This window comes from Pelodiscus sinensis, chromosome 7 (genome assembly GCF_052426305.1).
Source record: "Pelodiscus sinensis isolate ZL-2025 chromosome 7, ASM5242630v1, whole genome shotgun sequence".
NCBI lineage: Eukaryota > Metazoa > Chordata > Testudines > Trionychidae > Pelodiscus > Pelodiscus sinensis.
The window spans coordinates 1,662,240-1,677,746 of NC_143058.1; the positions used below are offsets into that span (position 1 = coordinate 1,662,240).

The 15,507-nt window shown below is 72.3% G+C and overlaps 1 protein-coding gene across 6 annotated transcripts in view; it reads left to right on the plus strand.

The window, feature by feature from the left end:
* Positions 1-2,296: 2,296 nt before the first annotated feature.
* ABCB6 (ATP binding cassette subfamily B member 6 (LAN blood group)) overlaps positions 2,297-15,507 on the plus strand; it is a 33,231-nt gene continuing 20,020 nt past the window's right edge. For 2 of the 6 annotated variants that reach the window (XR_016349999.1, XM_089779595.1), the window contains exons 1-4: positions 2,297-2,776; positions 7,661-7,768; positions 9,066-9,597; positions 14,051-14,188. Coding sequence is in view for 5 of the 6 variants with exons in the window: in XM_089779595.1 (XP_089635721.1) it covers positions 2,312-2,776; positions 7,661-7,768; positions 9,066-9,597; positions 14,051-14,188 (1,243 nt within the window). In the remaining variant the exon portion in view is untranslated. Of the gene's footprint in view, positions 2,777-4,090; positions 4,189-6,975; positions 7,142-7,602; positions 7,769-9,065; positions 9,598-14,050; positions 14,189-15,507 lie in introns of those variants that run through there. The other 4 variants (XM_075932915.2, XM_089779596.1, XM_075932916.2 and 1 more) reach the window with 4 other exon arrangements.

The window sequence follows — 15,507 nt, forward strand, 5'->3', positions numbered from 1 at the left end:
CGCTCCTTGGGGTGGGGGGCGCAGATGGAGCCTGGAAGGAGGCCAGGGCTTTCCTGGTGCCCTGGCTACAGGGCAGGGCCCGGGGCCGGGACCCAGCGGAGCAGCAGAGCCAGGGAGCAGGGGCTGCTCTGGCCTGTGCCCCAGGCGGAAGAGCTAGGCACACTGGCCCAGCCTCGCCCATTTCTCAGCCTGCAGCCCCCAGCCCTGTCCCTGGGGTCCAACCCGCCCCTGGACCTGGGGGATTTCAATGCAGCCCCCTCCCTGCCGGCCTGGGAGTGCCAGGCCTGCCCCTGCCTGGAGTCCTCCCGAGACAGCACCAGCCGTCAGCCTGAGCACCGCTCTCGGCCAGACCTCCCGCCGCGCCCCCAGCGACTGGGGCTGCCCGTCCCCACGGAGCCGCCACGCTCAGTATCTCCGCTCTCACCCACGGCCAGGCCCCCAGCGACTGGGGCTGCCCGTCCCCACGGAGCCGCCACGCTCAGTATCTCCGCTCTCACCCGCGGCCAGGCCCCCAGCGACTGGGGCTGCCCGTCCCCACGGAGCCGCCACGCTCAGTATCTCCGCTCTCACCCACGGCCAGGCCCCCAGCGACTGGGGCTGCCCGTCCCCACGGAGCCGCCACGCTCAGTATCTCCGCTCTCACCCACGGCCAGGCCCCCAGCGACTGGGGCTGCCCCTCCCCACAGAGCCGCCACGCTCAGTATCTCCGCTCTCACCCACGGCCAGGCCCCCAGTGACTGGGGCTGCCCCTCCCCACGGAGCCGCCACGCTCAGTATCTCCGCTCTCACCCACGGCCAGGCCCCCAGCGACTGAGGCTGCCCGTCCCCACGGAGCCGCCACGCTCAGTATCTCCGCTCTCACCCACGGCCAGGCCCCCAGCGACTGAGGCTGCCCCTCCCCACGGAGCCGCCACGCTCAGTATCTCCACTCTCACCCGCGGCCAGGCCCCCAGCGACTGGGGCTGCCCGTCCCCGCGGAGCCGCCACGCTCAGTATCTCCTCTCTCACCCACGGCCAGGCCCCCAGCGACTGAGGCTGCCCGTCCCCACGGAGCCGCCACGCTCAGTATCTCCGCTCTCACCCACGGCCAGGCCCCCAGCGACTGAGGCTGCCCCTCCCCACGGAGCCGCCACGCTCAGTATCTCCTCTCTCACCCACGGCCAGGCCCCCAGCGACTGGGGCTGCCCCTCCCCACGGAGCCGCCACGCTCAGTATCTCCGCTCTCACCCACGGCCAGGCCCCCAGCGACTGAGGCTGCCCGTCCCCACGGAGCCGCCACGCTCAGTATCTCCGCTCTCACCCACGGCCAGGCCCCCAGCGACTGGGGCTGCCAGTCCCCACGGAGCCGCCACGCTCAGTATCTCCGCTCTCACCCACGGCCAGGCCCCCAGCGACTGAGGCTGCCCCTCCCCACGGAGCCGCCATGCTCAGTATCTCCGCTCTCACCCACGGCCAGGCCCCCAGCGACTGGGGCTGCCCCTCCCCATGGAGCCGCCATGCTCAGTATCCCCGCTCTCACCCACGGCCAGGCCCCCAGCGACTGGGGCTGCCCCTCCCCATGGAGCCGCCATGCTCAGTATCCCCGCTCTCACCCACGGCCAGGCCCCCAGCGACTGGGGCTGCCCCTCCCCACGGAGCCGCCACGCTCAGTATCTCCGCTCTCACCCACGGCCAGGCCCCCAGCGACTGGGGCTGCCCCTCCCCACGGAGCCGCCACGCTCGGTATCTCCGCTCTCACCCGCGGCCAGGCCCCCAGCGACTGGGGCTGCCCCTCCCCACGGAGCCGCCACGCTCAGTATCTCCGCTCTCACCCACGGCCAGGCCCCCAGCGACTGGGGCTGCCCCTCCCCACGGAGCCGCCATGCTCAGTATCCCCGCTCTCACCCGCGGCCAGGCCCCCAGCGACTGGGGCTGCCCCTCCCCATGGAGCCGCCACGCTCAGTATCTCCGCTCTCACCCGCGGCCAGGCCCCCAGCGACTGGGGCTGCCCGTCCCCACGGAGCCGCCATGCTCAGTATCTCCGCTCTCACCCGCGGCCAGGCCCCCAGCGACTGGGGCTGCCAGTCCCCACGGAGCCGCCACGCTCAGTATCTCCGCTCTCCCCCTGGTGCCCGGCCGGAAGGGGAGGGGGGAGTTAGGTTAACGGACCCGATGCCCAGCCCGTGGTGCCGGTGTGCAGCAGCAACGGAGCAAACAGCTGGCTCCAGGCTTGTCTCCGGCTGGGACCCCGGCCCCTTTGTGTAAACGCGCCCCTCAGCATCAGGCCAGAGGAGCTGCCAGGGCCCCTTACGCCCGCCCTGGGTCCGGTCCCATGCGCCCTCGGGCAAGTCACCATCCAGGCCCACATGCTCCAGGCTCTGCCAGGAAGGCCACTCGGGTGGGTGGGCGTCTCCAGGGCCCATTGCCAGTCCCTGACGCCACGGGGACCGTCCCTTCCCTGTGGTGGGGTGTCCCGGGGCCAGCGCGCACCCGCAAGGCCCAGTCCCCGGCAGACCCTGCCGTCCGGGGGGGGAGACCAGGCCAGGGCCGGTCACGCTCCGTATCGCGGCTGAGCGCCCTGCTCCCAGGGAGGGGAGCGCCAGGCCCTGCGGCTGGACGTCTCCCTCACTTCCAGGCGGCGCCAGGACCTGCATCGACTCGCCCCGGCGCCGGAAGATTCCCCAGTCACTGTCGCGGCCGCCTGGGACATGGAGCCTGCTTAGCAACCGGCCTCCCTTGTCCCTCAACAGGACACAGCTGGTGCCGGGCGGCTACACGGGGCCTGGCACAGAGCCCGGTGAGTGGCTGGAGGCTCCTGCCCTGGGCGCCCTTTCTCCAGGAGGGTCCGGCTGGGGGGGCTAGCGCTGCGCCCGAGTGGGTGTGATGGACGGAGCGGGGGGGGCTGCTTCCCCCGGAGCCCTTCCCCAGCTCAGGTTCAGCTCCCCGGGGGACTGCTGGTGCCCTGGGCAGGACAGGAAGGGGCCAGGGCTGGGAGGCTCCCTGCTCACCCGTCCTCCGAGCCTGCCCCCGCCCTGGCTTTGTGCTCTGCGATCCTTGGCCTTCCTCTGCAGCCACCCAGCAAACCCTGCCCCTTCCGGCCCTGCCACGGCCCCCGCCCCCCTGGCCCTGCCACGGCCCCTCTGGCCCTGCCCCTGCCACTGCCTGACCTTGCCACTGCTGGGCCCTGGCTCTGCCCACAGGGCGCTGGCACAAGGGCCCTGCTTTGCCACCCCTGAACAGGGGCAAATTGCCTACACATCCGGCAAGAGCCAGGCTGAGCAGGGAGCGGTGTCTAGTGGGTAGAGCGGCTGGGGTGGCCGGGTTCTCCGGGGCCCTTGTTAAATGCTTGCCCGTGAGGCTTGGGGTGATGTCCCGCCTCTGCCCCGTCCCGCCGTGCTGCGGCCAGGAGTCTCCCAACATGCTCTGCCCCGTCCCCTGCTGTGCCTGCCCAGGGCTGCTGCCTCCCGCCAGGGCTGGCTCGCAGGGAGCTGGCGGGGCCTCTCTGGGCAGGGCAGCTGTGACGGACCGGGCCGTGTCTGGGCACAGCTGAGGGCGTCCGCTCAGGTCGAATCGCTCGAATCTGGGCTCCTTACAGTCCCCAGACTGGTGACCTCTCCAAACAGGCCACAAACCAGTCCCACAGAGCGCTTCAGCTGCCTGCCTGAAGCCTCCCGAGCAAAACCCCTCCGACACCCCAGCAATATCCGTGCCCCAGATGGCCCCGGGCCTCATACACAGGTGGGGGGTCCTAGCACCCAATCCCACCTACCCCGAACAAGTTCTGTCCGGTCCCAAGAAACAGCCACAGATCCCTGGTCAATTTACCCTCTGGACCTTACCCACAAATCACGCTGGGCCAATCCTTTAGAATCTAACAATTAAAGGTTTATTACCACGAGAAAGAAAAGCATGAGAGTGAGGTTGTTAAAGGATAGTACGTTACATGCACCGAATCTCCCAGTTCTCGATGCAGGCTCTAGCAGAGATGTTACAGCTGCTGGCTTAAGAGTTCTTGTTGCACATCCTACAATCAGGATGGGTTCACAGGTTTTCCAGGCTCTTCGATCCCTGCAGTGCTGCCTCTGGGATGAAGGGCTGAGCTGAGACCCAAGATGGAGTCAACCACATGGCCTCTTTATACCTCCTCCCTGGCCTCTTCTTGGCTACAGCAGGTCACCTGGCCCACGGCTTCTTCCTGTGTTCCCTTAGGTATGAGTCACCTTCATGCTTGAGGTGTGTCCTTGGCCCATCGAGAGCCATTGTCCTACAGGGCCTCGCTAATTAGCATGTCCATAGGCCAGGCCCTGCCCAATGCTCAACCACACGCAGGGAAATATTCAGTATCCACACACGTACATGCTTATAACTTCACACCCAGACATTCTACACTCACATGACCAGCGTACATAGGATTAGCTGACAGTGAGCTTCTATTCAACACCCCACATGGCCCCCCCTTTATACCATTTTCTGGGGCCAACCCCCACCTATGGGTGCAGCAGTGACCTGGCTGCTCCCCTCAAGATCCAGTAACGTGACAGCAGCCTCGGGGCCCTGGGCACCAGCCTGTCCCACGCCAGCACAGCTGGGAGGCTTTGGCCAGGGGGATGAGGGCAGCTTGGTGTAAACGGGCACAAGGGGGATCAGCCCCTCCCTCACCTCGCTCCCGAGCAGGTAGGGAGGCAGGTCTGGGGGGTGGGCCTGTGGCCAGGACTCTTGGATTTTCTTCCCAGCTCTGGGAGAGGAGGGGTCTCTAAAGATTGCAGCACCGCGGGGGGGGGGGGGGGGGGGGGGGCGGGGGGACAGTTCTGTTCCTGGCTCCGCCACTGACTTGCCAGCTGAGACGTGTACCGTCCTGGGCCCCGCAGCCAGCGCCGGCGCCAGGCGGGTGGTCGTCCCCTGGGCCCAGCTGGGCAGCAGAGACAAGACGGTTTCAGCCTGGCCCATTCCGTCCCTCCTGGCCCTGGCTGCTCCGTGCCCAGAGCTCCCTCCCACAGGCCTGGGGGCCAGCCGGGCTCGGCCTGCGTGGAGATCTCAGAGGCTGCAAAGGGGGAGCCAGCCGGGGAGCTGGGCCCAGGTGAGGGGACATCCCGATGCTCCAAGCACCCCGAGAGCCCTCTTGGTCCCCACCGGACCCTCCCCTCCCCTCCTGCCCTCGCACCCGGCCCCAGCCTGTCGGGGACGGGGTGCAGCTCCACGGGCAAGGGGCCTGCTGCAGAGGGGGGGCTCGGAGCCGGCATGAGTGCCCCTCTGCTGCCATCCCCACCCCCTGCTCTATGGGGGCCCCCTGCCTCCCCCCTAACTCCCTGCCCTGCGGGGGCCCTGCTGCCGCCCCCCAGTCCTCTGCCTTCCCTAGGCTGAGTGCCAGGGAATTATGGGGGAGGGAGGCTTATGAGTCCTTCCCATCAAGGTCACAGTTTGGTGCCTGGTCCCAGGGTGGGGTCTGGCTGGGGCAGGTCTCTGGGTCCCAGGGGGGCCTGGGCTAGTGTCTGGTCGGGGGGGGGGGCTGGGCTAGTGTCTGGTCTGGGTGGGGCTGGACCAGTGTCTGGTCGGGGGGGCTGTGGGCGGTCCCGGGGGGCGGTGCGGGGCTGTGGGCGGGTCCCGGGGGGCGGTGCGGGGCTGTGGGCGGGTCCCGGGGGGCGGTGCGGGGCTGTGGGGGGCTCCCGGGGGGCGGGGCGGGGCTGTGGGGAGGTCCCGGGGGGCGGGGCGGGGCTGTGGGGGGGGTCCCGGGGGGCGGGGCGGGGTTGGGGGCAGGTCCCGGGGGTCGGTGCGGGGCTGTGGGGAGGTCCCGGGGGGCGGTGCGGGGCTGTGGGGGGGTCCGGCGGGGCGGGGCTGTGGGGGGGTCCCGGGGGGCGGGGCTGTGGGGGGGTCCCGGGGGGCGGTGCGGGGCTGTGGGGGGGTCCCGGGGGGCGGTGCGGGGCTGTGGGGGGGTCCGGCGGGGCGGGGCTGTGGGGGGGTCCCGGGGGGCGGTGCGGGGCTGTGGGCGGGTCTGGGACGAGGGGCGCTGTCCTGGGTCGGGCCGTGGGTCTGAGCAGCGGGCAGGGCGCAGGGGGTTGCAGGACCCGGGCTCCATGCGCCGGGCGGTACCGGGCGGGCACTAGGACCCGGCGGGAGGCGGCCGGGCTGCGGCTTGGTGCGCGCACCCGGGCCGGGCCGGAGCCTGAGCCGGGCAGGTGAGGGGCGGGGGGGCGAGGGGGCTGCTCCCCCCATGGGGCTGGGGGGGGTTGCGGGGCGGGGGGGCGAGGGGGCTGCTCCCCCCATGGGGCTGGGGGGTTGCGGGGCGGGGGGGCGAGGGGGCTGCTCCCCCCATGGGGCTGGGGGGTTGCGGGGCGGGGGGGCGAGGGGGCTGCTCCCCCATGGGGCTGGGGGGTTGCGGGGCGGGGGGGCGAGGGGGCTGCTCCCCCATGGGGCTGGGGGGGGTTGCGGTGCGGGGGGGCTGCTCCCCCCATGGGGCTGGGGGGTTGCGGGGCGGGGGGGCGAGGGGGCTGCTCCCCCATGGGGCTGGGGGGTTGCGGGGCGGGGGGGCGAGGGGGCTGCTCCCCCATGGGGCTGGGGGGGGTTGCGGTGCGGGGGGGCTGCTCCCCCCATGGGGCTGGGGGGTTGCGGGGCGGGGGGGCGAGGGGGCTGCTCCCCCCATGGGGCTGGGGGGGGTTGCGGGGCTGGGGGGGCTGCTCCCCCCATGGGGCTGGGGGGTTGCGGGGCGGGGGCGGGGGTCAGGTGGCAGCTGCTCAGTTTGGCCCCTGGAAGTTGCCAGGACTCCTGGCTGTGAGGGGGGGAACTGGGGTGTCCGAGCCCCCCCCCCCGGCTCAGGCCATGCAGCCTTGGCCCTCCGCTCGGGTCCCACTGGGGCAGGTGGAGCAAGGGCCCTGGAGGTCACGGGTCTGACCCCCCAATCACTGAGGCTGGCCACGGGCCCTGGGGCTACCCCGCGGTGCCCACCCATCTCGGGGGCACGGTGAGCACAGGGCACCTCATGGTGCGCAGGGAGGGGCCACGGCCATAGCCCCCCGCATGTGGGCAAGCTGCTTTCCCTCTGCCCCCAGGCCAGGCCGGCGTGCGCTCGCTCGCGTCCCCGGGTGGCGGGTGCACCCTTCCGCATGTGGCTGCCGGCCGCCCTCCCCACTAGCTGCTGCAGCCTGTGCCCCCCCAGCTCAGCCTGCGCGTGAGTCACAGATCCCATCCGACTGCGGGGGGGGGGCTACGTTTTCAGATGTTTTGATTCCAGTGACCACACAGCCCCAGTGCCCACGGCCCCTTCGTGGCATTCTTATTGCAAGCGCTGGGCGGCACGTACACAAGAAGGGGCAGTCCGCCGGGGGAGGACTGAGCGGCATGCGAGTGTGTAGCTGCCCACCTGGCTGTGCCGGCTACAGAAGCGCCAGCCCCGGCGTCGCTCTCAGGCCGTTGCGAAGTAGCAGGCAGCATTACCTCCCAGAAATGTAAACAGCATGTTTGCCCTGGCCACTGGCTGAGCAAGGCGTAGGACTGAGTGGCCTTGTTGGTGCTGGTGGTTTGCGTGGGCTGGGTTCAGAGAGTAGTGGCAGAACAAACCCGGGTCCCTTTGGAAACTGCCCTGCACTGCTTGGGGCGGGGGGTGTTGAAAATATTCATCCTGTTCGCCAGTGCAGATATTTGCAATCAGAGTCAGAAGGTGACACCGCACCCTTCGACCTCTGCGCAGAGACTGGAATCGGCAGGCTTGGAATGGAGACAGACACCCCAAAGCGCTTCTGATCCTTCCGGGGCCGTTCTCCTGCCTGGCTGTGCGACTACCCAGCGAGGGACCGGGGTGCGTTTGAAACCACATGGCGTCGCTCCAAGGGACTGGCCCCAGGGGAGCGGGGCAGGGAGCCGGGTCTGGGGACCCAGCGGGCAGCACGGCTGCGCTGGCAGAACGCAGCTCTACCTGGCGTGGCAAGTGTGATCTGGGCCCTTGGACCGATGGCCACTGCCCAGCCTCGGCCTCCGAGAAGTTCCTGGCCTGGAGCTCGAAGCACCCGGCTCGTCCCTGGTGTGGCCGTGCCAGGCATCCGCCCAAATTGCCCCGCCCCCCCCCCCCCGCTTTTGTCCCAGCAGGGTCGGCGGGGGGGCAGGCACAGACCAGTGCTGGGAATCGCAGATGGGCCCAGGCCAGGATCTCTGCCAGAAGCAGGGCGGGTGCAGGGGCACTGCCTTGGGGAGCTGAACCTGGGAGGGTGTGTGCAGACTGGCCTGGGGGCATGTGGTCTGTGTTTGCACGTCCGTGGGAGCGTTTGCACGTCCGTGGGAGCGTTTGCACGTCCGTGGGAGCGTTTGCACGTCCGTGGGAGCGTTTGCACGTCCGTGGGAGCGTTTGCACGTCCGTGGGAGCGTTTGCACGTCCGTGGGAGCGTTCGCACGTCCGTGGGAGCGTTTGCACGTCCGTGGGAGCGTTCGCACAGCTGGCAGACAAGGTGGCTGAGTGGTTGCTAATGCGTCGTGCTGTGCACGCCCATGTTCGCATCCCACTCCTGGCAGAGCTGGTCGTCCTCAGGGCTGGGTTGCTGGGGTGATGAGCGTGGTAGGGAACCCAACGTGGGGTAGAGGGTCTGTGTGTGCAGGAGCTCACACTCATGTCTGCGCACAACTGTGATTGTGTGTATTTGCACCCATCCGTGCAGGTGTGTATTCCCACACTCCTGTGCCTGTGCAGGGGTCAGTGTGTATTTGCACACCTGGTTGCGGGGTGCTCACGTGTGCGTCTGTGCACAGCCACCAGCGTGTTGGCAGTTTTCAGTGCCTAGGTGATCACACAGGTGTCTGTGCACAGCTGTTGGTGTATTTGCAGACCTTGGGGCATAGGCACTCAAAGGCATGTCTGTGCACAGGCGTGTCAGGCTGGCTTGGTGCCTGGCGGTGGGGGTGTTGGTGCCTGGTGGGCTGGCGTGTGATAGCGGGCTCTGTTTGCTGGTGGTGTGGACCGGCGCCTGGCAGGCTGGCACCTGGGGTGATGGTGCCTGGCGGGCTGAAGGGCTGGCGAGTTGGTGCGTGGCGAGCTGGCGCATGGCGCTTGGCACGTGCCGGTCCCAGCCCCGGCTGAGCTGCTGTCTGTGCCGTTGTCTCCACAGCCTCTCGCCCGGCAGGATGGGGGCGCTGGGGAGCTACTGCGAGGGCAACGGCTCCGTGGCCCAGGCCTGGACGCAGCAGGGCCTCTCCCCCTGCTTCTACTTCACGCTGGTGCCCACGGTGCTGCTGAGCGTCTGCCTGCTGCTGGGCGCCCTGCAGCTGGCCTGCTATGCCCGCTTCGGCCGGGCCATGGAGCCCAAGCACGTGCCCCGCTCCCGCCTCTACCGCGGGCAGCTGCTGCTCTCGCTGGTGCTGGCGCTGGAGCCGCTGGGCGCGCTGCTGTGGCAGGTGCTGGCCACGGAGCCGCTGCCCGGGTACGTCCTGCTCTACGGCTGCCTCTCGCCCGCCGCCTGGGCCGGCGCCCTCGGCCTCCTGCAGCTGGAGCGCACCCGCGTGCTGGCCCAGGACCGCACCCGGGGCCACGGCACCGTCCTGCTGCTCTTCTGGGCGCTGGCCTTCGCCGCCGAGAACCTGGCCCTGGTGTCCTGGCGCAGCCCGCTCTGGTGGTGGGCCCTGGCCGACACCCCTCAGCAGGTAGGTGGGTCCGGCCGTCGTGCTGGGGGGTGGAGCCCTGTTAGCCAGCGAGAGCCCCCCTGCCCCGTGCACAGCGCTGGGGCTGGGGCTGAGTCAAAGGAGCCCTGGTCTGCCAGGCCAGCTGCCTTGGGACCGGCCCTGCCCCGCGGGGAGAGCAGGGGCTGGGCCCCACCGGCCCCCGAGAGCTGTGTGCGTTGGCATCGGGCCAGTGTGCCCATACGTGCCAGCTGGGGCGGCACTAGTGCCCGTGGGCTGTGGCCCTTAGCTCGGTCCCCGCCCCCCGGCCCTCCCCAGGGAGCCGTCTCCCCACGGGGCGGCTGGTCTGGCCGTGCTCCCTTGGGGAATCCCCGAGCGCGGGTGCCTGGGGGAGAGGCAGCCCCAGACCTCTGCCCCCCCCTCGGGCCTCCGCTGCCGGCCTGCTGAGTCACGGGGGGCGGAGCTGGCAGCGCGTGGGGCGGCACGTGGGCAGGCCCCTGCTGGCTTGTTGTGCTGAGTCACTGGCAGAGGCCTGTGCCGAGGGGGGCTGTGCTCTGCGTCCCTGGGGCTGGCTCTGGGGCCCCCTTCCCCTGCTCTGGGCCTTCCCTGCCCCCCCGGCCTTCCCCCCGCTGTGGGTCGGGATGTCTGTCCCATCCCCCTTAGGCCCCACTGTGCGGATGGGGGGAGCTCCTGGGGGGGAGCTTTAGACACAGCCCCCCCCCCCAGCCAGACCCTCCCTGCGACCCAGCTCCTGATATGTCAACTCAGGGTCCTTCGTCCCCACAGCTCCTTCTGGGTGGGACCCGGCTCCCTTCGCCCAGCAGCCGTGGGGGCCAGCCCCGGAGCCCCTGCTGTGGGGTTGCCAGGCCAGGGGCCCCACGCTGCCCCCACGGGACCCCCAGTGCTGGGAGGGAGGTGACTGCCCAGTGGCCCAGAGCCCGCCGGACAGGGGAGAGACTGGCAGGAGGGGAGCGGCCCCCCTTCCCCACTGGGGTGTAAACCCCCCTGAATTGGTTCATGCGGGGCTGCCACGGCGTTTAACCCACTAGAGGGGCAGGGCGGGGGGCTGCTCCCGCCCCCCCAGCCCCACTGGGCCTGCCACAGCTTCCCCACCAGATCCGGTGGCCTGGGAGCCGGCAGCCCTGCGGGGAGGCAGCGGGCAGGTACCAATTCACCTCTGGGCCTGACCCCAGGTGGGAGACGCTCACGCTGCACGGGCACCGGGCCTTTCCCCGGGGGTCGGCTCAGGGCAGCGGGCTCCGGCCGGCCAGCAGCAGGGTCTGTCTGGGCTCCGTCTCCCGCCGGCCAGCCCTGCTGCTGCCTCTCCGGAGTCGGCTCGGACGGGAGCCTCTGCCCCGATCTTTGCCCTGCCTCTGTGGCTGGAGCCCAGGAGCCAGGCAGGTGCCATCCAGCCCACAAAGCGCCCTGCCCTCTCCATCTGTGGGGCCCTGCTCAGCCGGGATGCTGGGGGCGGCGGCTGACCCCGGGCCCGAGGGCTGCGGCCGGGGTGCTGGGGGCGGAGGGGCGGCGGCTGACCCCGGGCCCGAGGGCTGCGGCTGGGGTTGGTGGGGCAGCGGCTGACCCCAGGCCCGAGGGCTGCGGCCGGGGCGCTGGGGTTAGTGGGGCAGCGGCTGACCCCAGGCTGTGGCCGGGGCTCTGGAATCCGCGGGGTGGCGGCTGACCCCGGGCTCTGGAATCGGCGGGGCGGCGGCTGACCCTGGGCTGTGGCCGGGGCTCTGGAATCGGCGGGGCGGCGGCTGACCCCGGGCTATGGCCGGGGCTCTGGAATCGGCGGGGCGGCGGCTGACCCCGGGCTATGGCCGGGGCTCTGGAATCGGCGGGGCGGCGGCTGACCCCGGGCTGTGGCCGGGGCTCTGGAATCGGCGGGGCGGCGGCTGACCCCGGGCTGTGGCCGGGGCTCTGGAATCGGCGGGGCGGCGGCTGACCCCGGGCTGTGGCCGAGGCTCTGGAATCGGCGGGGCGGCGGCTGACCCCGGGCTGTGGCCGGGGCTCTGGAATCGGCGGGGCGGCGGCTGACCCCGGGCTGTGGCCGGGGCTCTGGAATCGGCGAGGCGGCGGCTGACCCCGGGCTGTGGCCGAGGCTCTGGAATCGGCGGGGCGGCAGCTGACCCCGGGCTCTGGAATCGGCGGGGCGGCGGCTGACCCCGGGCTGTGGCCGAGGCTCTGGAATCGGCGGGGCGGCGGCTGACCCCGGGCTGTGGCCGAGGCTCTGGAATCGGCGGGGCGCGGCTGACCCCGGGCTGTGGCCGAGGCTCTGGAATCGGCGGGGCGCGGCTGACCCCGGGCTCTGGAATCGGCGGGGCGGCGGCTGACCCCGGGCTCTGGAATCGGCGGGGCGGCGGCTGACCCCAGGCTGTGGCCGAGGCTCTGGAATCGGCGGGGCGGCAGCTGACCCCGGGCTCTGGAATCGGCGGGGCGGCGGCTGACCCCGGGCTCTGGAATCGGCGGGGCGGCGGCTGACCCCGGGCTGTGGCCAAGGCTCTGGAATCGGCGGGGTGGCGGCTGACCCCGGGCTGTGGCCGGGGCTCTGGAATCGGCGGGGCGCGGCTGACCCCGGGCTGTGGCCGAGGCTCTGGAATCGGCGGGGCGCGGCTGACCCCGGGCTCTGGAATCGGCGGGGCGGCGGCTGACCCCAGGCTGTGGCCGGGGCTCTGGAATTGGCGGGGCGGCGGCTGACCCCGGGCTGTGGCCGGGGCTCTGGAATCGGCGGGGCGGCGGCTGACCCCGGGCTGTGGCCGGGGCTCTGGAATCGGCGGGGCGGCGGCTGACCCCGGGCTGTGGCCGGGGCTCTGGAATCGGCGGGGCGGCGGCTGACCCCGGGCTGTGGCCGGGGCTCTGGAATCGGCGGGGCGGTGGCTGACCCCGGGCTGTGGCCGGGGCTCTGGAATCGGCGGGGCGGCGGCTGACCCCGGGCTGTGGCCGGGGCTCTGGAATCGGCGGGGCGGCGGCTGACCCCGGGCTGTGGCCGGGGCTCTGGAATCGGCGGGGCGGCGGCTGACCCCGGGCTGTGGCCGGGGCTCTGGAATCGGCGGGGCGGCGGCTGACCCCGGGCTGTGGCCGGGGCTCTGGAATCGGCGGGGCGGTGGCTGACCCCGGGCTGTGGCCGGGGCTCTGGAATCGGCGGGGCGGCGGCTGACCACGGGCTGTGGCCGGGGCTCTGGAATCGGCGGGGCGCGGCTGACCCCGGGCTGTGGCCGGGGCTCTGGAATCGGCGGGGCGGCAGCTGACCCCGGGCTCTGGAATCGGCGGGGCGGCGGCTGACCCCGGGCTGTGGCCGAGGCTCTGGAATCGGCGGGGCGGCGGCTGACCCCGGGCTGTGGCCGAGGCTCTGGAATCGGCGGGGCGCGGCTGACCCCGGGCTGTGGCCGAGGCTCTGGAATCGGCGGGGCGCGGCTGACCCCGGGCTCTGGAATCGGCGGGGCGGCGGCTGACCCCGGGCTCTGGAATCGGCGGGGCGGCGGCTGACCCCAGGCTGTGGCCGAGGCTCTGGAATCGGCGGGGCGGCGGCTGACCCCAGGCTGTGGCCGAGGCTCTGGAATCGGCGGGGCGGCAGCTGACCCCGGGCTCTGGAATCGGCGGGGCGGCGGCTGACCCCGGGCTCTGGAATCGGCGGGGCGGCGGCTGACCCCGGGCTGTGGCCAAGGCTCTGGAATCGGCGGGGCGGCGGCTGACCCCGGGCTGTGGCCAAGGCTCTGGAATCGGCGGGGCGGCGGCTGACCCCGGGCTGTGGCCGGGGCTCTGGAATCGGCGGGGCGCGGCTGACCCCGGGCTGTGGCCGAGGCTCTGGAATCGGCGGGGCGCGGCTGACCCCGGGCTCTGGAATCGGCGGGGCGGCGGCTGACCCCAGGCTGTGGCCGGGGCTCTGGAATTGGCGGGGCGGCGGCTGACCCCGGGCTGTGGCCGGGGCTCTGGAATCGGCGGGGCGGCGGCTGACCCCGGGCTGTGGCCGGGGCTCTGGAATCGGCGGGGCGGCGGCTGACCCCGGGCTGTGGCCGGGGCTCTGGAATCGGCGGGGCGGCGGCTGACCCCGGGCTGTGGCCGGGGCTCTGGAATCGGCGGGGCGGCGGCTGACCCCGGGCTGTGGCCGGGGCTCTGGAATCGGCGGGGCGGCGGCTGACCCCGGGCTGTGGCCGGGGCTCTGGAATCGGCGGGGCGGCGGCTGACCCCGGGCTGTGGCCGGGGCTCTGGAATCGGCGGGGCGGCGGCTGACCCCGGGCTGTGGCCGGGGCTCTGGAATCGGCGGGGCGGCGGCTGACCCCGGGCTGTGGCCGGGGCTCTGGAATCGGCGGGGCGGCGGCTGACCCCGGGCTGTGGCCGGGGCTCTGGAATCGGCGGGGCGGCGGCTGACCCCGGGCTGTGGCCGGGGCTCTGGAATCGGCGGGGCGGCGGCTGACCCCGGGCTGTGGCCGGGGCTCTGGAATCGGCGGGGCGCGGCTGACCTCAGGCTCCCTGGCAGGTGCAGTTCAGTCTGTGGCTGCTGCGTTACCTCGGCACCTTCGCCCTCTTCGTGCTGGGGATGAAGGCGCCGGGGCTGCCCCCCAGGCCCTACATGCTGCTGGTGAACGAGGACGAGCGCGATGTGGAGAACCGGCAGGTGGGTGCCCCCGGCCCACGCACGTCTGGGGGGCTGTAGGGGGAGGGGCATTGCCATGACAGTGTCTGGGGCAGTACAGCCCTTCTTGGGGGGAGGGGCCCAGAGCCAGGGAGACTGACTCACCCCCAGCAGGCCTGGCCCGGCCCCTCCTCGCCTGGTCACCCCCCCCCTCCGGGCTCAGCGTACAGAGAGCCTCCCTCACCCCAAATTCCCATCCCATTCGGATTGGTGCAGGCCCAGGGAAACCGAGGCAGCCGCCGGGGTTTCCGCAGCGCAGCTGTCGTGCAGCACGAGGTGAGGGCAGCCCCGGTGGCCGCAGGGTTCTGTGTCGGTGGCGCCTGCCTTTGGCCTGTTCCCACATCGGGGAGCCCGGGGACCCCGCCCTGACGAGCTCTCCCTGGTAGCAGTGTGGCTGGGGGCCCGGGGAGCAGAGCTGTAACCCTGCTCTTCTGCCCAGGTCCCTGGGCCCGGCCCCTGGACTCATTGCTGTCTGCCCCCCGCCTAGGGGGCCCAGCCTGGAGGGGCCCCAGGGCCAGGGAGTCCAGCCCATCAGGTGTGCCGGTTCAGACAGGCGCCCGCCCCACTGCTCGGAGGGGAGGCCGACCCAGCACCCCCTCTGCAGCCAGAACCCGGCCCAGGCCCACACCCTGCCGGGCAGCCCCTAGAGCCCTGTCTGCAGGGGCACGCGCCAGCCCCCCGGGGCCCTGGGCAGCTCTGAGTAGGGACAGGCACCAAGGGGGGTTCCGCCTGGGCCCAGGGCTTGCCTCGCGGGGGGCCTGGGCCGAGAAGGGCTCCCTCCCCCCTCGCTGTCACGCCTGGGACCGCAGCAGCCAGAGCCGGGGGGAGGCAGCCAGGGCCCCGATCCTGCTACCGCAGGGCCCAGCTCCCCGGCGTTCGCCCTCTGCGGCCCAGCACCCCCCGCGGGCCAGGGCGCAAGGGCTCCACCGAGGAGAGGATCCGCCAGCGGATGGAGCTGCTGGCCCCACAGCCCGACTCCCGCCCTGCTGCCCTGGCCTGCGGCAGGGGCTGTGAGCAGCCAGGCCCCAGGCACCGGGTCCCCGCGGCCCGGCCAGCTGCCTGCGGGTCACTGCGGCGCGGCACGGAGGGTGGCCAGGCTCTGGCTTCCTGCCCCAGGCGCCGCGGGATCGGGATCGGGATCGGCACCGGGGGCCAGGCCCCGTCCCACTGCCCAGCGCGCGCTCCTGTGGGTCCCTCGTCTCTGCCCTCCCGCGAGCCCGGGGTGCACGGACGCCGCCTCCCAACTGCCCCGGGGGCCCGTGTGAGCACAGGACAGTCACCCCGGTCCCAGGTCACCCCTG